The sequence below is a fragment of the Diplotaxodon limnothrissa genome, linkage group LG18 (genome assembly GCF_057381915.1).
Source record: "Diplotaxodon limnothrissa isolate DT_005_m linkage group LG18, D_limnothrissa_male_GT1.1, whole genome shotgun sequence".
In the NCBI taxonomy this organism is placed as follows: domain Eukaryota; kingdom Metazoa; phylum Chordata; class Actinopteri; order Cichliformes; family Cichlidae; genus Diplotaxodon; species Diplotaxodon limnothrissa.
This window is the reverse complement of record NC_140613.1, coordinates 14,156,739-14,181,538: the sequence shown is the minus strand read 5'-3', so window position 1 is coordinate 14,181,538 and position 24,800 is coordinate 14,156,739. Positions and strand designations below refer to the sequence as shown.

The 24,800-nt window shown below is 39.4% G+C and overlaps 1 protein-coding gene across 1 annotated transcript in view; it reads right to left on the bottom strand.

Moving 5' to 3' along the window:
* The window catches only part of fyco1b (FYVE and coiled-coil domain autophagy adaptor 1b), a 30,488-nt gene extending 6,212 nt beyond the window's left edge, over positions 1-24,276 (bottom strand). The window contains exons 1-15 of the mRNA XM_085378252.1: positions 24,214-24,276; positions 23,603-23,683; positions 19,290-19,396; positions 18,153-18,278; positions 16,712-16,818; positions 13,642-13,785; positions 12,243-12,339; positions 9,695-12,136; positions 8,278-8,370; positions 6,903-7,021; positions 6,466-6,633; positions 5,274-5,414; positions 3,743-3,951; positions 3,454-3,595; positions 1,116-1,220 (exon numbers count right to left, since the gene is read on the bottom strand). Of these exons, the coding sequence (XP_085234378.1) occupies positions 1,116-1,220; positions 3,454-3,595; positions 3,743-3,951; positions 5,274-5,414; positions 6,466-6,633; positions 6,903-7,021; positions 8,278-8,370; positions 9,695-12,136; positions 12,243-12,339; positions 13,642-13,785; positions 16,712-16,818; positions 18,153-18,278; positions 19,290-19,396; positions 23,603-23,660 (4,058 nt within the window). The 5' untranslated portion in view covers positions 23,661-23,683; positions 24,214-24,276. The remainder of the gene's footprint in view (positions 1-1,115; positions 1,221-3,453; positions 3,596-3,742; positions 3,952-5,273; positions 5,415-6,465; positions 6,634-6,902; positions 7,022-8,277; positions 8,371-9,694; positions 12,137-12,242; positions 12,340-13,641; positions 13,786-16,711; positions 16,819-18,152; positions 18,279-19,289; positions 19,397-23,602; positions 23,684-24,213) is intronic.
* Positions 24,277-24,800: the final 524 nt, after the last annotated feature.

The window sequence follows — 24,800 nt, the reverse complement described above, 5'->3', positions numbered from 1 at the left end:
CCTACCATGTGGATTCATGGATTTTTTTTTCACATTCTGTCTCTCACAGTTGAAGTGTACCTCTGGTGCAAATTACTGACCTCTGTCATCATTTTAAGTGGGGGAACTTGCACAATCGGTAGCTGACTAAATACTTTTTTGCCCCACTGTGTATACTACTTATCAATTTTATTGGTCTTCTGTTACCAGGCAAAATGTTTTTGGCCGCATGAAAAAAAAAAGATGCATTAGCCACATGTCAGTATAAGCTGCAGTGTTCACAGTGTGGGAAAAAAGTAGCGGCTTATGACCCAAAAACTACGGTATGTTGAAGATTTCTGCAGAATTCCATAAATCTCTGTAGAGCTGAAAAGATTGACGTGCAAAAACACAAGCTCACATTGCAACATTTCTTTTCTGATTAAAAAGGAATTTGAAAAAGTTATCTTGGAAATGAGAAACGTCTGAAATCCTACAGACCAAACCTTCATTGATCAGCTGTCAGATCGATTGATAACAAGAAGAATAATACTAGCAGTGTGCGGCTAGCAAGCAACCTTGAGCTGCTCACCCCTTGTGGTGATGAGAAAATGATTACAAAAGTCTGGAATTTCACTTCACTCTTTTTGAATCATTTTAATCTTGACTGGTTCCATCTGACGCTCACTGAGTGGCATAAATCATCTCGTTATATGACTCGCTTTATACCATGTTTACACGTTTGAAGTAGTGCATTCCCTGAATCTATAAATAGACTGTTTCCCTTTAAAATGTTGAAATTCAAAGTCCTGTTTACAGTTTTCGACCTTATCAAAGGTGTGTTCTTTAACACTGTAACTGAAAAACAGTGCTAACAGCAGAAAGTTTCCACACAGCCTGAACAAACCAGCTCCAGGTTACACCAGAAGTGAAACTGTGGATCTGCAACATGTACTGCACAATATTTAGAGAAGTTGATAACCCCCAAACCAGATTTGCTTCATTTTTCAGTTCCCTTTTAGAATGTAGTTCAACACTTTTATCACAAAAAGACAAGAGAAACTTCTTCTGAAAATTAGAAACCCAAACAAAACATTTGACCTCACAAAATGCAACTACACTTGTGGCTTTCAGGTGTAACTTTCACAGAAACTTACGTCAGTTCTCCAGATTTCAGCAGGCAGATCTCTGCGTCCTGTACCGCAGCGCTGAGGTCGTCAGTATCCTCTGATGTGACGTCTCCCGCACTGGCACTGCTGTTTCTAATCAAAACGGCATTTATATTTCAGATCAACACATACTTTACGGCTCATTATTCAAGCATTTTTTGAAGCTTACAAAAACACTAGACTGAATACATGTATGAGACTGAGCAGCAGTCTTGAGCTTCCCCTTCTTTCATTATATTTTGCTAAACAAATGAAAATTATTGTAAGAAGGGCATATGTGGGAGGCAATATTTAAGAAAATCAGAACAGTTATTACAATAAAACACTGAATTTTGGAAGCAGTTGATTCACAGTCTTGTAGACATCTAAAGCATCAAGAAATATATCTACCAAAGCCTCATCGGGCAAGTTTTGATCATTTAAAAACAAAATCTATTTAATAAAAAAAACTCACTAGTTTTTCAAGTTTTACAAAATTGTTTCAGTTTATATAATCCAGTGTTTTTAATTTTAATCAGACGTCTAGTTTTTATTTTTATGGTAGTTTACTGAAATGTAGTTTCAGTTAGTTATAATAACCATGGCAGCAACTGATAGAATCATGCGCTCACACAAATTGAAAGTCGATATTTGTTTTTCTTTCTTTCTTCCCCCCTTTCTCACCGTCTCTTCTCCCCTCTGTTTTTCTTTCTCTCCCTCTCTTTCTTTCATTCTTTCTCCCTGTCCTATCCCCCAGTCATGTCTGTCCCGTTTGTAACAACCGAAAATAAAATAAAATAAATACATAATTATAATAAAGGTCAATCAAATGGACCAATATGGCAAGGCCATGATGATCCACATGGTAAAATAAATCCGCTTGGCATCTTTTTTGGCCTTAAGACAACAATTCTGATGGCTAAAGATCCAAACGGGACAAAAAAAAACAAAAAAACAAAAACAAAGTTGATATTTGGTATGAGCACCTTTATTCTTCAGCACAGCCTGGCCAAGTTTTCTTGTGATCTCTTTAAGCAGTCATCATAGAACCATAGAGAAGCCTGTAGAAGTGCACCAGTACTTCTACAGGCTTCTTGAAGTGCATTCAAAGCTCTTCTTTGGATGTTTCTACCTTTTGTTTTGTTTTCGGGCGATCGTGGCTCAAGAGTTGGGAATTTGCCTTGTAATTGGAAGGCTGCCGGTTCGAGCCCCGGCTTGGACAGTTTCGATCGTTGTGTCCTTGGGCAAGACACTTCACCCCTTGTCTACTGGTGGTGGTCAGAGGGCCCGGTGGCGCCAGTGTCCGGCAGCCTCGCCTCTGTCAGTGTGCCCAGGGTGGCTGTGGCTACAATGTAGCTTGCCATCACCAGTGTGTGAATGTGTGAGTGAATGGGTGGGTGACTGGATGTGTAAAGCGCTTTGGGGTCCTTAGGGACTAGTAAAGCGCTATATAAATACAGGCCATTTACCATTTCTGTCGAGATGATGCCACACTGTTTCAATAATAATGTTGATGTCCAGTCTCTGGGGAGGACAGTGATCGTCTAACTGGCATTGTGTTTGGGATGAACGCTGTTGCCAAGCTATAAATTCCAGATGGCATTGCATGGTGGATCAAAATCCGATGGTACAAGTTTTCTGTTATGTGTAGTCACAACACTGGTTCATCCTTCGAGTTAGGTGACTTTCTTGAATTACTCATAGATCAGTGTTGACTGGCTTGAGTTTGTTAAACAAAGCAAAAAAGAACATTCTTCTGAAAATGATCCAGTAAAATGACTGGAGTGGGAAGAAGTAAAAAAGCTGCCAATGTCCAAAGAAAAACTGAAAAAAAAAAAACAATAACGGGAAAATCGGACTGCTTGGAAGAAAAATATGAAGAACTGAGGAGTGGCTCAAGACTTTTGCACATTACTTAAATACATTTAAAAACAACAATAAAAGCCAAATAAATTAACAATAAAATCCTCAAGAATAGAGACCTCAAGTACAAGTAATAGCTTATTGACTTCACATACCAAAGACGCCAACGTACTGCTAAAGAAGTACAAATCTATGTCTTAGAGCATATGTCATTTGTTTTGGGATATGCAAATGTGTTAAATATAAAATTGTAATTATATTCCGGGGTAAGTGAATTTTTCAATAATCACTTTAGCAGTCATGCTTATTTCTGGCTGCTTCTGATTAATCTGGAGCACACTAAGTAGACTGTTTCAGAGGAGGCATGTTGCAAAGGACAGGTGCAAATAGAAAATCTGTTTTGGTGGCTGTTATTAATCTGCCATGCAGTGTCTGATAATCCTGTTGCTTACTATATCTGTCCATCTGTGTGTGAGATACTTACAGTTGTGCTGCCCCCTGCTGTCCATGTCCAGGCGAGCAAGCGGGGACAAAAGACAGGGATTCACTGTCGTACGCCCCAATCACTTCTTCATCTGTGATAATGTCAAAAACACCATCGTCCAGTTTCTCATCTCCACCTGCTCCTAGAAGATAAACATCATATTCACCATAGATCTTTATTGTTAGCTCTTACTGTAGTGTGTATATCACTACCGTGTCCCCAATATAAATTAAATATGTAAATATTTTATCCTTTGACACATTAATCCAGTGAGTGTGTAGGAGACTACCTGAAACACCGCTTACAGCCAGGCCAGCCTGCAGAAAGCGCCTAAATGGTGTTCCCGGTGTGCTGTGAGTCACTTCTTCCTGCGGGTGGCGCTCAACTACTGCACTGTGCTGGTTGTAACAGTCCTTACAGCAGCGCTCTCTGTTGCCACCCTGCTGGGTGCTCACTGTGTTGCTGCAACAGTAGTAGCAGAAAGGACGACCACACAGCCTAGAATAAGGCAAAAAGATTGAGACAGAGCGTGTTAGTGCAACTCGCTGTGAAATGTTCACTGGAGAGAATTGACCTGTGCGTTGTAGTTCCTTTTATGTGAAGTATAGATTTGCACAAAAAGAAATGAAACTATCAAAGGTAAAAAAAGGGCATTAAAAAACAGAAGACGTGTAAAAATGTAACTTGTAGGACTTGATAGTTCCTTAGTTTTCAGCCTTCATCTCTGGGTAGTCAGCAGTTTTTGATCTAAAACCCTAAAGCAGTGCTATGGGACAAAACATGTGACTCATAACAGCCACTTCAGAGGTGGAGTGGATAAACAGGAAAAAAGCTCAATTGAATGACCTATGAGTAAAGCTTGAGCACTACTGATGTAAGGTAAAAGTAAAGGAAGAGCATTTAGGCATGTAAATGTGGTTAAGACGACCTGCTGAAGCTCCAACAGAGCATCAGAACAGGGAAGAAAGCTTTAAGTGGCGTTGAACTTGATCGTGTTGTTGGTGCAAGACAGGCTCGTGTGAGTGTTTAAGAAACTGCTGATCTACTGGAATACTCCCACACACCCATCTGTAGGGTTTACAGACAATGGCTTTAAAAAGAGGAAATCTACAATGAGCAACAGTTCTGAGTAACAGTGCCTTGCCAGAGGTCAGAGCTGAATAGTAACGCTGCTTCAAGCTGATAGGAAAGCAACCACTTGTTACTACCAGTTTATGCAGAAGACCATCTCTGAATTTAGAACACACCGAATGTTGAAAAGGACGGATTGCATCACCAGAAGATTGTACCGAGTGTCACTCCTATCAGCTCAGGAAACGTCCCGCAAGTTCTCAAATTAGTGCCATGAAGGTTTGAGGCAACTATGAAGGCAAAAGAGGGTCCAACCGGGTACCCGACAAGGTGTACATTTGCTGAATTGAGAGTGATGCATTTGTGAGGGATACCATTCAGTGGTAGAACAGAGTGTATCTGAATAATGATCACAAAGCTTCATGAGGCACAAAGAGTTCTGTATCATAGTCACTTTGACTTTGTCTTCACTTCCCTCAGGTCACTGAGGGTCACGGTCATGCATTATCATGTCCTACACATGTGTGCATGTTTTGAATAAGCACAGTCTTTTGCAGAACTAAGTTTGTAGAAGTGCTTTGCAATGCTCAATGTAAACCAAGTGAGGAATGTGTGAGAAAACAGTTATCACACAACCACAGTGTAAACACGCAGTGAATGACCTCAGAGTGTTGAGAAGCTGTGAAAGAAATGAGTGTGCTTTTACTGGTTGGTGCTTCCAAGCAGTTTCTGTTTTGATGGACCATCACCTGCAGCTGTACTTGCGGAACCACCAGCTGAACTGAGTGTGGCAGCCCAGACAGTAGTTAACGTCCCTCTCCGACTCCTCATCCCGCAGCTTCTGCTCAAACTCCAGAGCGTCTGACTTCTGCCAAAGGGCATCTTTCTCCCTGCAACAAGCACAAGCATATTTTTACACTTTTCAAAATCCGCCCTTCCAGTGTGGATGTCACGGTACCAGAAATTTAGATTATACTGATACCAGTAGAATGATTTTTGACAGCCAATTTGATACGGACTGTTCTTAAAGTTAAACTCCATTATTAGGAATGTTGGAGGCAGTTTATTTAAAATGCTAACATTATATTTTATGAGACAGACTGAAATGTGATGGTTGCAGAATAGCCTAACCAAAAGAAAAAGGTAAAAAAGAACTTAAGAATAAAAACAAAAACCCCCAGAAATGATTTTGTATTAAGCTAATCTGTGGAAAAAGAAAAGACGTTTATACCTGATGAGCTCAACTCATCAGTTCGACCTTGGAGAAGCTCACATTTTACAGTCTGGTCTCTTAGCTTAGCTTCGGTTTCCTGGAGCTTTTCAAGTAACTCTGCTTGGCTTTTCTGCGACGCTATAATGTTCTTCTCTAACTTTTCAGCTTTGGTAGTGAATGAATCCAGTTCCTGTTGAGTTGTGGCTAACTGTTTCTTCAGTGTGGACTGACTGCCGAGAAGCTCAGTATTCTCATGCTCCAGCTTCTTTAACTGAGCATCAGATTGCTCCCTTTGCATAAACGCCTTCTGAACCATCTCCTCCAATTTCAGGTTTTCATCTAAAAGCTTTTTCTCTCTGTCTTCCACACTCATCTTTGCAGCTTCTACTCTACTTCTGAAGTGCTTCTCAGACGCCTTCAAAGAAGCTAGCTGGTCTAACAGGGCAGCCCTGCTCTCAGTTAGCTCGGAAATGCTTACCTCACTTTTCCTAACCGTTTGGAGAAGCTTAGCATTTATTTCCATTAGACTGCTGAACTGTGTTTTGTCATCTGCAGTATTCTCTGATTGACTGCAAGATGTTATTTCATCATCAATAATTCGAGGGGCCACTGTTTCTTTCCCCACGTTTAGCTTATCTAACTGCTCCTCCAAATGTTTGATTCTTTCTGAACCCCCAGAAATGATTTTGTATTAAGCTAATCTGTGGAAAAAGAAAAGACGTTTATACCTGATGAGCTCCACAAGCCTTTCTTCCAAATTGATTTTGGTACGGTAAAGATCATCCAGTTCAGCAGCCATTTTCACGTCAAAGCTTTGTTTGTCCTGTGTGACTCTCCGTAGGTTTTCAGCCATCTCCTGACAGGCCCGCTGAGCAACTGCTAACGCCTCCTCAGATCTGCATATAGCACAAATACATGCTGACCAAAAAAACATGGAGGATCGAGCATCCATGCAGACCTTATCCCAGCTGTCACTAGGAAAGCAGGGTACACCCTAGAAAGGCTAACAGTCATCACAGAGCTAACACACAGAGACAAGCAATCATGCTCTCATTCACACCTACGGCCAAATTAGACTTGCCAGCTCACAACAGACAAGATTAAAAACTTTCATCAGGAGCTTTAATTTGGTCCAGAATGTGTGATTATGAATACAGTATCTCACCTTGATAAATTCCCTTTCAGATGGATTATCTCGTCTTCTTTCTGCTGGATGAGGTTTTCAGACTCGGCCATCTGGATGTTTGTCTCCTCAATCTGTTGGCAGTATCTCTGATTCTCAGCCTGCAATCAGCGCAGCAAAGCACAGCCTTATTTCTTTCTCTTTGTGAATTATGTTTGTGAATATAACATTATGGTTACTTCAATTGACAATATACAGAATGGAACTGCAATTTGTTTTCCCATTTATCAACCCCACACATGAAAATGCAGATCGAGCTGCGCAAGCTACACATGCGTTTTGTCACGCATCATCCTCCAGCGATGACTTTAGTGTGGTCAGTGTTAGACAGCAAAGAAGTTCCATTTCCACATGTAAAACCACTTCACTATGTGAATACTGTCAGCATGTTGACCACAACTAAAAATCTTCTTGCAAAATTAAACCAATGCGAGTTTCAGGTGGCTTTTATGACGATGAATAACAGACAAAGAGCCTTCAAAATAAATGTGGGAAAAAAAGAACTATCTCAGGGAAGTTCTCTAAAATAATTAGAGATGTAAAATACAAAATGCTTCACATAAAGCAGTATTCAGAAGCTGTTTTCTTTGCATGAATTTCCCACTCAGGACCATAACCTGTTGGTTTTAATGGTCAAAAACCAACAGAAATTATTTTTAAGAGGAGTCTGTTTGTTGGTAGTTTGGCTCTTTAACTTTCTTCTTTAACCCAAGTGGAGGAGTTTAAGCATCTCGGGGTCTTGTTCACGAGTGATGGGAGAAGGGAGCGGGAGATCGACAGACGGATTGGTGCAGTGGCTGCAGCGATGCGGACGCTGTACCGGTCTGTTGTGGTGAAGAGAGAGCTGAGTGTAAAAGTGAAGCTCTCAATTTACCGGTCGATCTACGTCCATACCCTCACCTATGGCCACGAGCTGTGGGTAGTGACCGAAAGAACGAGATCGCAAATACAAGCGGCGGAAATGAGCTTCCTCCGAAGGGTGGCTGGCCTTTCCCTTAGAGATAGGGTAAGAAGTTCGGCCATTTGAGAGGGGCTCAGAGTAGAGCCGCTGCTCCTCCACATCAAAAGGAGCCAGCTGAGGTGGTTCAGGCATCTGACAAGGATGCCTCATGGGCGCGGTTTTCCGGGCATGTCCCACCGGGAGGAGGCCCCGGGGCAGACCCAGGACACGCTGGAGAGATTATATCTCTCGGCTGGCCTGGGAACGCCTTGGCTATGCTGGAGGAGGTGGCTGGGGAGAAGGAGGTCTGGGCTTCTGTGCTTGGGCTACTGCCCCCGCGACCCGGCCCCGGATAAGCAGAAGAAAATGGATGGACTTTCTGTTTACAACACCGTACTGAATTTTTTATCCTCTTACCTCTAGCCCCTTGAGGTTGTTCTCCAGGGCAACTACCTTCTCATGCTCAGTCTGGAGCTGCAATTTAACATCCTCTAACTCTTGAATCGTGCTCTAGATGGACAAAAAATAATCAGAAATTCATCATTAACGTTGAGCAGGGTATGTAGAAAACATATCTAGTTGCACTCTAGCCGAGTTGGTATAAATCTTTCTATACATTCTAGTTATTTTCAAAATCATGGCCTAAATATTTTAGTAGTAACAAAAAAGATGACTTGTTTATATTGCTCGTGTACAGTGCAGTGAGACTGTGCAACTTTTTCTAAAAGCACGTGTCTGCATCTTAGCAAGAGTTCAGTGGTATGGTTACTTATTCTCAGGACTGCAGATGAAATTATTTGAGAATATGGGAATGCGTTTGTATTTCTCTGTAATAACCAGTGATTTTCCCCGATAACCAGGTGCAGGTTCTGTCGCTCACCTCACTATATTAAAAAGTGGAATCATCAAACAGCTCTGTAAATTGCTGTACAATTTGAGGATAATATTATTTCAAAGAAAAGTGTAGGCAGCAGATAAAAACTTCCACGAACTGACATAGAATTTGTGGAATTTCTGGCAGTTTTACAAAAACGCAAAGCGTGAAAATCTCCTCTAGTGCCGGGGAGGCTTTCACATGTAAATGAAAGTGCAGTACAAATGCAAATTGGGACCACTGCTCCAAAAGTAACACCTTTTTTCTCAAATGTCCTGACTCCATTTAAGATCTTGTATGCTATACTTAGATCAGGCTTCATTTATGTATGTACTCATGACTGAAACTTGAATAATCTGCTTTATATTTCCAAACACATGATGCTGAATGACATTATGTGGCAATACTCATATGCAAATGCAGCACGTAGCAGGGGTTTCAATGTCATTTTTGTTGAGTGCTCAACTTTAGCGTCATTTCAGCTCATCGTGTAAGATCTGAATTTTTGTAACCGACCAGACTCGAGATAAAAGTGCACAAGAGGGTCAGTCTGTACTAATATTTCAGTTATATATCAAAGCAGGAGCAAAGAGATGGTCAGAAAAAGGAAAAAATAAATAAATACCTGCTTTATTTCCTTCTTTAACTTAAGTAACTCTATACCAGCACTGATGGGTTGCGACATATTCATTAAGAAGAACACATGAACAATGCCAACCAACCATAATCACAGCTTACAAGGACAAGACTGATGCACAATCCTAAATTTGCATTAAAAGAATGAGCTCAAAAGTTAACATTAAAAAGAAACCTGTAATTTCGCTAACAGATTTCTTTCAAAAAATTAAGCTGCGTAAAACTGTTTTTCAGTTTATAAGAAACAGTTTTGTTTACAAGGAAGTATGTCATAAACGGGAAGACAACAGTAACTTTGTACATGTATACTTTACTCTGCCTGACCTGGAGCTGGCTTTCATGGCTCACAGCTTCACTGCTGAGCTGCAACTGCAGTTGTTGATTCTCTTCCTGGTTCATCTCCCGCACAGCTTCGACTTCCTGTTGGGCCTCCCTCAACTGTTTCTCCAGTTTCTCCTTGGATGCCATCAAATTCTCAGTGTTTGGGAGCTGACTGTGGAGCTCCTGGTTCTCCTTGCGCAGCTGCTCCATGCAGGCATTCAGCCTTCCTGCTTCCTGAGCCGCCTCCTCCTCCAGCTCCTGCAGCTTTGTTGACTGACCCTCCCAGCGCAGCCGAGCCTCCTCGTTCTCAGCGGTCAGCATGCACACGTGCACGCCTAGTTCTGCGGTCTCTGTGTTGGCTCTGTGAAGGGCCTCCCTTGATTCACTGTTCTCCAGACACAAAGCATTGTAACGCATCTTAAGCTTATCAAGCTCCTCTCTAGAGGCCGTCACCTCTGCAGCAAGACCGGCTCGAGCCTGTGCCTCGCCATCTCGCTCACGAATAAGAGCCTCCTCACGCTCGCGAGATCTAAGAATTTCATCCACATGCCGGCGGTTTAGTTCCTCCACTTGGGCCTTCAGTTGTTCTACTAAAACACGAAGGTCTTCTCTGGAGGCTTCTGTCACCTCCTGCAGGGCCTGAGCTTTCATCCTCTCCTCATTTCCTGCCAGGAGTTGTGCCCTAAGCTCCACCACCTCTTCCTGGAGCCTGGTTACCTCTCTCACGTTGACTTCCAGTTGTGCCTCAGCTATAACCAGCCTGAATGGGGCCTCTTTGGATTCCACTGAGGAAGTCTGGTGCTCACTGTGAAGCTTTTGCATTTTTTCGTTGCTCTCTGCGGCTCCTTTTTCATCATGCAGCTCCCCACTCCTGCTTTCTAGCTCATCAGTTCGACCTTGGAGAAGCTCACATTTTACAGTCTGGTCTCTTAGCTTAGCTTCGGTTTCCTGGAGCTTTTCAAGTAACTCTGCTTGGCTTTTCTGCGACGCTATAATGTTCTTCTCTAACTTTTCAGCTTTGGTAGTGAATGAATCCAGTTCCTGTTGAGTTGTGGCTAACTGTTTCTTCAGTGTGGACTGACTGCCGAGAAGCTCAGTATTCTCATGCTCCAGCTTCTTTAACTGAGCATCAGATTGCTCCCTTTGCATAAACGCCTTCTGAACCATCTCCTCCAATTTCAGGTTTTCATCTAAAAGCTTTTTCTCTCTGTCTTCCACACTCATCTTTGCAGCTTCTACTCTACTTCTGAAGTGCTTCTCAGACGCCTTCAAAGAAGCTAGCTGGTCTAACAGGGCAGCCCTGCTCTCAGTTAGCTCAGAAATGCTTACCTCACTTTTCCTAACCGTTTGGAGAAGCTTAGCATTTATTTCCATTAGACTGCTGAACTGTGTTTTGTCATCTGCAGTATTCTCTGATTGACTGCAAGATGTTATTTCATCATCAATAATTCGAGGGGCCACTGTTTCTTTCCCCACGTTTAGCTTATCTAACTGCTCCTCCAAATGTTTGATTCTTTCTGAACTCGCAGCTAGCTCTTTCTCTCTGCTTTTAAGCGTTTTTCTTAAATCCAAGCTCAGACTCTCAAGTTCCTCATTCTGGCTGCTACTGAGACTACACTGCTTCTCTACCTCCTCCCTCTCTTCCTGGAGCATTTTTCTCAGTTCCTCCGCCTGCCTTTCCCTGCATTCCAGTGAGGCCTGCAGGTCCTGAAGCTGTGCTCTCAAATTCCCTGTCTCTTTCTCTTTCAAAGTCAATGCCCCCTGAATTCGACCAACCGCACTCTGGAGCTCCTCTAACCGCATGAGCGCTGCCTCCCGTTCGTCATCAGCTCCAGCTTTTACTTCAGCTAGCCTCTCCTTAGCATTCTTCAATTCTTCTTCCCTGAGTTTTAGTTGCTGCGACAGACATTCACAGTGCCTCGCCGTGTCCTCAGCCTCTCTCTTAGCCTCCAGCCTCCCCTCCTCTGCAGACTTGAGTTTATCCAGGAGTTCCTGGATTTTCCAGGCTGATTCACAGTAACTAGCAGTTTGTTGGCCCCTTTCTTTAAGAGCCTCATCTAACTTAGAAAGAAGCTCCATATTTTTGTTCTCAGCAGTTGTGAGTCTATCTTGAAGTTCACTTCTTATCGGTTCCCTGCAGGTTTGATAGTGATTAACTCTTTCTTCACTGTATGTTTCTGGGTTACTTTGGACTGCTGTAGATGTCGAATTGGCAGACTTCTGAGCTGACAACTGTTCTTGAAGGTGTTTTACAATATCTTTCAGCTCCGCAGCCTCCTTGCCTAACTCCTGAACCCGCACCAAAAGCTCCTGCTGTCTGAGCTCGGACTGGTCAAGCTCAATGCGCAGATTCTCTGCAATGCTGCAGGAAGAAGGTTCCCCCAGTTCTCCCAGTTCATCAAGACCACTGTGGCTCAAGTCTGGGACTGGAAGGAACTCCTGACCCTGTTCAGTGCATGGAAAAAGAGAGAGCAAAGGTCAGGTGCATTAAACATTAGTCACATTTAACCAGAAAATTGTGGGAAATACTGATATAACAGTTTTTGTGTACCTGTGAGTGTGAATAACTGCTAACCAGACTGTTCACACTAGAGCAGCGACTCGGGGGTTTCCAAAGGTAAGCTGAGGAGCCAGATCCTAATGTTCGCCTTTGTTAATGAGACACCAAATATTAGGGTCACATAATGACAAACAGTGAAAATGCTTTATTTTAAAGTTCTGCTAATTTTCTGTAATATATACCAGAAAGAACTGTATTATTTAGAAATGGTTAACAGGAAGTAAAAACCACACCTATATACAATACACATACCAAGAACATGCCAAGATTTTAAAGAACCCAAGAAAATATGCAATATTTACAGAGTATAACTGAGGTCATTTTAAAAAACTCTTAGTTCTTCATTTTAAAAGGAACTATCTTGCCTAATTTTACTGTGGGAGCCCACACATAAAAAACTAAAAAAATCCCATAGACTGCCATAAAGTCTACTTTTAGATGAGATTAGTTCATTCGATGAAATGAGAAAAGTTAATTTAATTTTAGCAGTATGTTAAATGGACGAACAGATTTGAAATGTAGTCCAGCTTTTATGCTTTTCTTGTTAGTGGGGAAAATATGAGTCAATTTACACAAATACAAGCAAGGAAGTCACTCAGACGTTACACATTTCTTCTCTGGAATTAGAAAGTGATGATTTCATGCTACTCATTGGAAATAGAATTGACAACCGCAGCAAATTCTTTTTAAGAATTTCTTAAAAAGAGTGCAGGACTCTACTGTCTTCTTTTCTAATAGCTTGTAAAAATAGTAATAACAATACATTTTATTTATAGGCACCTTTAAAAACCCTCAAGGTCACCTTACATTATTTCAGCAAAATAAAAACATAAAGTAAACAAATAAAATCACAACTATAAAACTAATTGAGGTAACAATAGACTAAGACCAAGTTATAATGAAGGGTTTGCAGTTCTGAACAGATTGAGTCGTGATTTAAATGTAGAGGGCATTTATAGTCCGGAGATCTGGTGAAAGTGCACTCTATATGTATGTAAGATCACACAAATACGGAGGAGCAAGGTTATGAAAGTATTGCTTGAATTTATTGCAACGAAGTTGAAAGTTTTGACAAAGCTGCTGATAGAAGAAACAATGATCCAAGTTCACACACTGTCAGCAACCACACACACACACACACACACACACACCTACGCACACACGAGCAATACAGCAAAAAGACAGAACTGTGAATGTGCAGGGAGATAAGATAATTAGGTGTTAACTTCAAGTTGTGAAAAACCCAGTACGCTTTCACCACAATTCAACATTTGCAAAAAAATAATGTGTTCAGTCTAGATATTTAGTCTCTTACACCTTACATGTTTTCCAGGTTGAAGAATTATGTGTTATAAAGTTTTTTAGTCTTCTATTGTTCATACATACATACCTTGCAAATTTTGGCCAATCTGCATCAAGGTCATAACCTCTGGCTGCCACATCAAATTGGATCTGGTTGAGTTCATAAAGATTGTTGATTATGTCTCCAGTGAGGTGAGACTTGAGGAAAGGACTCCGGGCATAATACCAGTCACTTTATCGGAAGAATAGAAAAAAAAAGTTGAAAAAACAACTCACAAAATGAAAGTCAGAGAATTTCAACTAGTAAAAACAGAAACATTCAGAAAAAATACATTTAAAGGTATGATATACATCACAGACATTGGCATACAAAGCTAATATTCAAATTAAAGCTTTCCCTTTATGCCCACAACTTGTCAATAGAAACAATGGCAGTAAAAAACAGCTTTAAATAGCACTATAAAGCAATACTGTCACCTTGTTGTTGTTAACCTTGTTAAACGTGACAAGATATTTTATCTTTATATCTTTATACCGTACCTTTTACATAATGACAATACACATCACACTTTTAATAATAATTGTTTCCAAGTTATAAGACTTCTTGTTAATTTTCAACCAGTAACTCATTAAGTTACCCATGAACACCTTGGTGAAAGTAACGCAAATTTTAAATTTCTTGTTAACATGACTCTACACAAAGTTGCATTAAAATCCATTCAACGCTTATACATTCAAATTCAACAATATATTAGTTAAATAAACAGCAGCCTCAGTGGAGGCATGTGGAGGAACCATACACACAATAGCCTGGCACCTCCCCATTATGCTGGTCAAGAACTTGGTCACACACTGCTGTGGGATGGTTCTTTGACCAGAAGTTGTTACAAGTTCACCAGTGTGGTTGTGTCGGTCAATCTGTCACAAACAGCATGCTCAAGCTTAAAACAAGTCTCAGTAGTTGCTGCTCAACCCCCAAATATATTTTCCTCCCAAATTTGGCACCGTGGAAAGGGAAACCAAAAAAATAAAATAAAATGTATTTATTTATATCAACCAAATATCAATATCCTTGCTATTCCTTTTCCTTGCTCTATCAACAATAATAAACACTCCCTCATATACTGAAAAACAGAAGACATTTTGCGCTATCTAGAGAACAGAGAAATAAAGGTTTCAAAGATTTAAAAAATAATTCAGACATAAAATGAAGACAAAGTAATGAGGCTACCCTTTCTGAGAACGCTTTAATTGTTTAAATAAAACAACTGTCAGCATGTTTGCAGTGTAAATCTGATGGCACAGTCAGCATCCAGTTGGCTTGTCTTACATAAGCTGAGCCTATAGACTGAAAACAGGGAAAGTTTTTACTGAAGTATTCAAAGTCTTGAAATTTAAAAAAAAGAAAAGAAAAACTATTTCTAGGCACTATTTCTAAGCGCACTCAGTCCAGCACCAAAGGTCGTATGAAATGGTATTTTGTTTTTTTCATAGTTCATATTGGGAAAAATGCTTTTGCACCCCAGAGGTGAAGAATTATTTGCTCAAACATAGAAGCTGCCACCCACCACCAAAACACCAAACCTGTTTCAGGTCCATTCCTGAGGTTCCTCATTCCAGTGTGTTTGCTAACTACGCTGAATCTCTACTGAATGTAAAATACTTACAAAACCCACTGTGTTTAAATATAAGTTAAATATTTTCTCTTTCATACTGCCAAACATGGCCCATTAGACTGCGTCTAATTTGTACAGCGCTTCCTTTATTTGCAAAAGGCACAGATACTGCATCTCTGGTTTTTAAGATGAGCTATATTTTTTTTAACTCATTTCTTTATTTGTTAATTACTTATTACTTAAACCTGCATTTTGTTATTTGCATTTTTATTTTCTTTACATTTTGAATATTGTTTATGTGAAGAGAAACTTGCAAACTTAGCATGTCATTGGTGTAAACTGCTGTGTTTAGTTTTACTATGCGTGGAGAATAAACTACTTCTTTTTTTCCTTAACGCAAAAATAAAACTGACATTTTGATTTGAGAAAAGACAGGAACTGAGCAGTGCTACAAAGGTCTATGGTCAAGTTTTTTTTTGGTTGCTGTGATTTCAGTCGAAAAGGAGAAATAGGACATAAAAAAGGAAGGGAGAATCACACTTCCTAAGAACATCCAAAACAAAGCAGTACAGTATGCCTGGAGTAAAACACACATCTTGGCAACAGTTTTCAAACTGTCATAGTCAGGAACTGTAAAATGTATCAATTTATCTTCAATAACAAGTACTCTTTGATGAATTAGGACATTTAGAGATAAACCACTGTTCATGTTGCATGTAGCCATGAAGGAAATGCATGCAGTCAACAGAATTACACATTCTAATTAGCTTTGATTAATCGGTTAGTCCAGGGAAATACTTTAAGCTTCCATTATTAAATTATATTTTCCTAATTTTGTTTTGTCAGTTTTTTGTAAATAATTTCTTTTTTTCAGATAAGTGGAGATTAAACCTTTACTGCAGTCATTTGCGCAATGTCAGCTTTATCACTGCCCAGTATCCAGAATTTTGTCATTTCACAACTTGCAGCATAGAATACATTAAAGCTGACCTTTTAGATTTCAATATCATCAGCTACCATGAAAACAATAGTATTTATGAATTTAAGCCTAAGTGTGCATCGAAACGGGTTTAATATTCTCACTAAACTGAACTGTCATGGAACATGTCCATAGATCTCAATGTTTAAGTCAGGCATTCAATCTGATATCATGTTTTTTTCTTCTTAAAGCAGACATGAAACATACCATCGGGTCCTGCTTGCATAAACTGATACAGACTTAAAACTAGATTTTAAAAATAAGTGTTTAAAGTTACAGATTTTGGGGCATGTTTAGCGCTACCTTGTCCAAGTACAGAAAATGACATCACTAGGAAGTGATCACAGAAGCAACTGCTCAATGTAACTAAAGCACATAATATCCACTTTAAAATGTAAAATAGTGTTACAGATAGTGTTTCCAGTTTCTATCATTTACAGAATTCTTTTGCCCATAACACTAAGACTAAAAATAATCATCTAATTATTTTTAGTCTTAAATGTTACGATATTTCGATGCGTTAAGTGAACATTAGATTAATCTGAGCTGATGTGTCCTCTCACCTTGTGACCTTCAGATTCATAAAACATTGCTGCAGTGTGTCAGCAAGACGCTGGTGAACGAGCGAGTAGCGGATGAAAGCCCTTCCTTTCCCCAGTGATGTCTTCAACTGAGGACACACAAAAATAGACTCTTTTGTCATAAACATGCACAACACTGGCAAACTCAATCCAAGGTGGACTAACCTCCACTGTTTTTCTTATCTAACTTGTTAAATAGGTCAGACGTCAGTTTCTACTTCCTAAAATATTATTGTATAAAGCATTAAAAGGAAACTGTTAAGACTTTTAAAAATAAGACTACAGCTCTTTTGCCATTTTTGAGGTTAGTAAATGTAAAATCTGTTCATCGCAGACTTTAAGGATCAAAGTTTTAGTTGTCTTCAGCAACAGTCTTGGCCATTTCAATTTAACATGGAAATGTTTAATTCTACTGCATAAATCGCAGTTCAGCTTAAAGATATCTAAATTTAAAGATGATCACCATATAGAGAATAGATGTACAATGTTATTTCTAAGCCTAGACTCTCCAATGCATTGGCAGATGGAGGGATTTAAGTAAGATAAGAGACACAGATACACCAGACAGACACCAGCTGGAGACGTCTTTATGTCTCTGACCAATGGACAGCAAATAAAAACAGTAAAAGAAGAGAAAAAAAATAATAATGTTTTAGGTTTTCAGAGTGCCAAAGGTTTTTAATTATTAATTATCAGTCAGATGTTATTGACTAGACTGTGTGACTTCTGAAAATAAACACGCTGACCCATTTAAACCCCACCCCTCCCCCCTCAAAAAAACTTTAAACCACAGATCTGTCTTCCTTATGTTATCAAATCAAGGATTACTTAACAGCAAAAAAATATTAACAGGCTTGTGATAAACAATTACAAAAATAGTTTAAAAATAGATGATAAGTCAAAAATGATCTGGCACATAATTCAGTACCCTAAAATTATCATCTATAAAAGTGGGTACCCAACGTCTATTGGAATGCAGGAAAATAACCATGAAATATGCAGATAATGAACGTAGTCATAGCTGTTGCCTTTACAAATAGAACAACATAACTTGTAAATGCTAATAACCAATACACAAAGAACACTTTGATCACTTAACCACCAAATATTACTAACAGTTCAACAGGAAACCAATTCATTACAATACAAACTAGGACCAAATCATGAATAGTTATTGAAGTATGAGGCTCACCAGTGTGAATTTCCAGGACAAAAAGTGAGGAGGAAACAGTACAGGTGGCACAAGTGTAAGATAGCATGTGAATTAGCAGCGTTGAGCCTTAGTGCACCTGATTGGTCGGAATATTAGTTACATGGTTATACGGTCACTGTCTGTATACATGTGCGCATGTGTTTCACGCCATGGAAGGGCTGAGGCACGAAGGGTGACTAAGTGTACGCGTGTGCTGCAGAGGAGGATTACCTCAGGGATGGACTTAACGAAACGGATGCCATCGTTAGCTCCCTTGATCTTAATCAGGCAGTCGCAGAAGTAATCCCAGTAGTCTTTTCTCTGGCCAAGAAAGGTTGTCTTCTCTTTTTGGTCAAACTAAGAGACACAAAGGACACAAAATTATTGCATTCATAAACAACGTGCTCTGTAATGTGGACTGTACTACATCACCGTGGTGACTGAGTTGCTAGTGTTTAGTAGTTGTTAATGTAATTCAAGAAGATTAAGGGAAAGAAAAAGACATAGTTGAGCTACACAAATGTGTATTTTCTTCAACTTGGACTTTACAAGAACAGCTCAAGCACATTAAAGAAATTACTCACTGGTATCAGGACTCATAACCTTTAAATACAGGAAGGCTTGTGAGATGAGTCTTGTGAAATGTTTCATTTTAAGAGTTCATAACTTAAGAACACTAGTCTACAGCACTCCCAATAGTACTGACAAGTCATGTTTGACCAGGCTTCTGTTACATGCAGGTAAATAGTTCTGTGTTTTTTTTTTTTGCAAGCAGAAATGGATCTCTTTGCTCAGAAATCCACTGGCTACACCGGGATCCCCTTAAAATTAGCCACTTCCACCAGAAGCTAATGGTGTATTCACACTAGGCAATCTATACAATCCTGGAGAGTATTTACTGAGTGTGATCGCTTCGTGCCATACTCTGGTGTGATTATCCTTACTGTGCCTTGATCTGGTTGAGAAAGAGCGGGGCCCAAGGTTTAGGTCAACTGGATCGGGTAAAGCATGCACATAGTTTGATGGCTAGACATGCCTCAGGAACTGTCTTTCTAGTAACGGCTCCAACAGAAATAGCTTTTGCTAAGCAATTAACAAATATGTTCAAGACAATGTGTGACCACTTCCCCAGTTATGCAGAAAAACGCATAAAATTGTGAAACCACAAAAGAAAGAATGAATGAAATAAAGGGAAAAGCAAGCATTAGATGGAAGTGCTGAGATGCTATGATTAACTGATGCGTTCTCTGGCTCAGATCCATTAAGGGCTATGTGAGCACATACGATAAAGGAAGAGTGTGTGGGGGGAGTGGTAGGTACTTATGGTTTAATTTACCCAATGCTACTCTCTTTGATATGGCGACATACCTGCAGCAGGTATTCTAGTTTGTAGAAGAACTTGTGCAGGTTGGCGAAGTCGTCCGTTATGGGTTCACCACACTCCCTGTGTTCCTTACTTAACTCTATCACTGCATCTACATTTTAAAAAAGAAGAACAAGAGCATTATTAACCCAAACACAAATATGTGATTTTGTGTAGATAGATTTTTTTTTTGTCCCAGAATATTTTTGTGCCATTTAAACCAAGCAGCCACGTCACTCAAGCCATAGACAGGTGGAGTGAATACCTTTGGTCGTGTCACTATAATACCGTGTTTGGCCGGGAAATCTTGGGTCATGTGGACACTACCAAGACACACTTTAAACATAATTGCAAAAGAAGACTATTCCCCAAGATAGTGACCTCCCACAGCAAAATTATGAGACACACCAAAAAAAACTGATCCTAGTATGTTGACTTAGCCTCTAAACTTAATGGGATGTACAGAAACATGACCTATTTACAGTATGGAGGCCCAAGTAGGGTTTGGATACTGAAAAGCTTTTAAAGGACTTTACTGTAATTGATTATTTTTTATGTTTTCTGTGAGGAAAAAAAGGAATCTTGCAGAGTTATTTTTAATGTGACTGCTTTGTTTCTTTTTTTTAATCTGAACACACAGTGTTGATATACAGTATGAAAAAAGGTTCTGTACATATCAGGTGTGCAAAAACTCAAACTCTTCAGCTATGAATAAAGTACATGAAAAGCTCGGTGACACCGAATTTAGACCAACTGCACAAAATTGGACCCTTAACTGATTCCCTATTCTTGCACCCCAGGACATTCCCAAACGAGCTGCCAAAATATGGAACGCCAGGACTGCCATAATGAATTAATTAAATACACCATTAAATAATTAATTAAATGTGGCAATAATTAATTAAAATTGGAATTAATTAATTAAATAAATAGTTATGACACATGTAATTAATTAATTATTGACACATTTAATTAATTATTTATGTATTTCACATTTTAATTAATTATTGACACATTTCATTAATTATTGACACATTTAATTAATTATTTAATGATATATTTATTTATTTCATTTTGGCAGTCCTGACGCCTGGCTCTCATCATGAAATAATTTTATCTGTCAGCCTCACCCATCAAACTCAGGGGGCGGGGTTAACGCTGATCGAGTCAAAACCATTGCTTTGGCCTGGTGGCCATTGTTTCTAGCACACAACAACCGGCATGTGGAAGCTAACAGAACTGAGCTTTGAAAAACCCTGTTTGTGTGTTACCAAATACCGTTTTAATATTTTTTTAGCCGAGAATGTAGTGGTTTAATCTTCATGTGTCTGGTCGGTTTGTCAAGATACAGCCTCTTTGCAAAAGTGTTTCGATGATTTCGGAGATGTCTGCCCAGTCTCACGGCAAAGCGTGGGATAGACCCGCTCGCCTCGCAAGCAATCCCACCGACAAAGCGCAGGCCCCGGTACACAGCTGTAGTAACCCCCGCTGACTTCTTTTACTGAGGTTATATTTATCGATGTTTTATTTCCTGATGTTCTTATGTGTCCTACGTGTTTCAGTCGCCAATTCTGAATTATAACTAACATTAAAAACATGTTTAAGGAGGAGAGAGAGCAAATAAATCTGTTTAACATCTGATCTTTGGGTTTTTGTTCAGTAATCAGCGTGACCTGTGTATAAACACATAAAAGAGATAACGTTGGTGTTTCCGTCATGTAGTAACTGCTGGCTTTAACTGTACAAAGGTTGTTCGACACTATGAAACACATACAGACTTCATGATGTTCGGCTAATATTTTTATTGTGAATATTAATCATGCTGACCTCGCTCTGTACACCACGCAGCGAGGTCAGCATATCCACGATATCCTCAGCTCCATGAGTTAACACAAAGTTTCCCAGCTGACTATCTAACTGCCAACTATTCCAGAGACGTGAAAATATACAGCATAAAGAAAAGTGTAAGAGACTCAGCAGCAGATTAGAATAACAGTTATACATTTAATAAATCACCAAATGAATCCAAGAAACGAGCAAACCTGTTCCGACAATTTGAATTTGTATTCCCTCAGCTGCAGACTCGCTGCTGTTTAAATGTTTGAAAAGGAAGATTAGATATAAAAAACGTCAAACATAGACTCAGTCTGCCTTCACATTTGATATGAGGCCAGCACGTATAGTGGCCTCAGCAGGCTATTACTGAAATACACGTGCTATATCATAAACTATGATATAAACAGGGAGGTCCTATTAACATGTTTAGTTTTAAAGGACACCTTCCTGCCTTTAGTCTCATTCATGAGCAGTATTAGTTTTCTTCTAACATCCAGAAGTCTGCACAATGTGTTTCATAGTTTGTAACAAGCCTTTGACAGGTAAACATAACATGACCGAAAAAGCAAAAAAAAAGAAAAAAAAAAGAGAGAGAGTGTTGACATAAGAAGAGAAAATTCTCTCAATTATGGAGACAGACAAATGGTTCATTTATGTTTGATGTGTGTTTATTCCTCCCTAAATATCGTCGGTGAAGTTTGCCATGCATGTCAGATTTTCCTGCGCATTTTTATACCTCTGCCAACAGAGAGAGAAAAAAAATCACATTCTAACAGACAGCTGGTGCTTAGAATACAGTTGAATAACTATTAAAAAACAGATGATATTTAGATGATAGTTCAGTCTAACACATGTGCCAGTGAACCATTAAACGTCTGTGAAACTATGCAGTTATGAAACGTAACTTTAACCTCAGCCAAACCGATTTGCTCAGTTGTAAATAAAACAGCGAAGTAAACGTGACCCGACAGACAGAACCTGAGTGAATGAAGTCCAGCGTTTAACCACTGAGAGCTAAAACTCAGCTGAGGTTTCAAAGCTGTGTGCCGGTGATTGGACATCAGCCGCTGATAAAGCTGTTCGCCTATAAAGTGCTCTGTAAGGAAACGAGCTCCAGCAGCTCTGCGCTCGGGGAAAACACTATATTTACTTATCTAGTGCAGAAAAATGCGCTGACATTGCGTTATATCGAGCACCGGCTGCCCAGTTAAACTGTGACTATCACCAGGTAACTAGGCGTGTTTCTTGAATTAGCAGCAGGTGTTAAACAGCTGACAGATGAGGAGGAGGATGCATGCAGGTAAACTGAGGGTCTGTTGAGCTGATCGCTGGTTTCGTGAGAAAAATGTCAGCTCGTTCTTTATGTTACAGAAGCACAGAGACACAAGACCAGGCGGAAAGAGACGATCGTTCGGTGAAAATGAGAATCTGCGAATGCAACATGTGGAACACGGAGAGTGGAATATGTAAACAAACCGGTTAACGTAACCCCCTCGGTGCACTCTGCATGCTAACTGTTAGCAGAGCTAGTGAAATCTCTGAAAACATCTGAGCACTTTTGCAAACATGTTCTATGTTGACAACCTGACCAGACATACGTCGCGACATTCGCGGCTAAAACACTGTTAAAAGTGTAGCTGGTGACAGAAAAACGGGGTATTTTAAAACTACACCACCACCATTGCTGCTTGTGATTTGATCTGCATTCTGGGATAACTGGCTGCCCCAAGTCTACACAAGCAATCGATTTTCTAGGATCGACCTGTTTTGACTTACTTTGCACGGCAACCAATCAAATGTTAGAGAAGCTGCATGGGCAGCGTTAACCCCGCCCCCTGAGTTTGATGGGTGAGGCTGACAGATAAAATTATTTCATGACGAGAGCCAGGCGTCAGGACTGCCAAAATGAAATAAATAAATATATCATTAAATAATTAATTAAATGTGTCAATAATTAATTAAATGTGAAATACATAAATAATTAATTAAATGTGTCAATAATTAATTAATTACATGTGTCAATAATTAATTAAAATGTGAAATACATAAATAATTAATTAAATGTGTCAATAATTAATTAATTACATGTGTCATAACTATTTATTTAATTAATTAATTCCAATTTTAATTAATTATTGCCACATTTAATTAATTATTTAATGGTGTATTTAATTAATTCATTATGGCAGTCCTGGCGTTCCATACCAAAACAGCTCAGACAGGTCATAGCTTTTTTGGTGGCAGGTGGAGACTTGACACAGTATTTGTCTGGTGATGCTGGTAAATGCTGTAACTGGTTAGTGTATAGTTCATCTGGTAAAACAAACAAACAAACAAACAAACATTTACATATAAAAAAAATCTTTGGCTGATGTAAATATTGCAGAATCCTTTGGACAAGACACCTGATGCATATTGCATGATATTGTATCTACTGTAATGCACATATGGGGTTTGCTGTATGTGTGGAGAGCTTGATTACCATGCAGATCTCTGATTATCCTCTGCAACTGTTTATCCCCAACTGAGGTGGAGGCCATTGTAGGGATGTACTCAGGCAATTCTTCACAGAGGGATAAAAAAGGGAAATTCAAGTTATCTAGCACGTCATCACGAGTTCTCCAGAACACACACACACACACACACCGAAAACACTCGGAGGTAAACAGTGCAGTCCTAAATTAGTTCCTCCTGCTGTAAAGTAGGAGGTTCATGAAGGCTCTGGTGGCTGTAAAACGAAGTAACAGTAAAGTTAACAAAATTTAACTGCATGTACAAAGGAACAACGACAGGTCACAATTTGTCGCTACATCGTCTTTGTCAGAGCGCACTGGGACAAGATTTGTCTAGATTTATCCACCGTCGCCATGACGAGCCAATAAAGTTGACTCATATCACTTTAAAATGCAACAAACCGCGACATAAACATCGATTTGTCAAAACAGTGAGCGCTACAGGATGGACATGCACCTGCTCTCAGCGACTCGTTTCCTGGTTTATTTCATCTACATTTCTGTCGCTAATCATCCTACTTTGGCTGTAAATAAGGATAAAGACTTCGTTGTTGAATAAATCACAATACAAAACACGTACTTGATGTATAAAATTGTCCGGACTGTCCAGTTTATCAGTGGTATAGCAGAAACTTGCTGCCGGTGAGGGGCGGGCTCTGGAAATGATTGACGGCTGACTAACCACGGTGTATGGCCGAGGTCTGTTCACGTTTGGTTGAGACACACCATAAACAGAAAGCTGAAAACATGATATGTTTATATGACACGGAATACACATGATAGATAAAATAAATGCAAGGTAAAATAGAAAGCTGAATACAGTCTAATACTGGATATACACGATACAATATATAAAATAAATACAACGTAAAACCGTTTAAGAGTTCAAATTCATAATAGAAAGTAAAAAATTAGTGCAGGGTATTTAAAACCAGTTGTTAGAATTCAAAAACGTAAGAACTTGTTGGCTGCTTAAATAAAGGGACCATTTCACGTAAAAATAAATAAATAAAATAAATAAATAAAAACAAGCTAAATAAAAGAATTACAAAACAACTGACTGACATTAAATATCTGGGGTACACAAAGAGGTCTGAATCTGAATTTATTTAGAAAAAAAAGCTCTTGTTGTTAGTTTAGCAGTCTCATAAGGATAAAAATACCAAA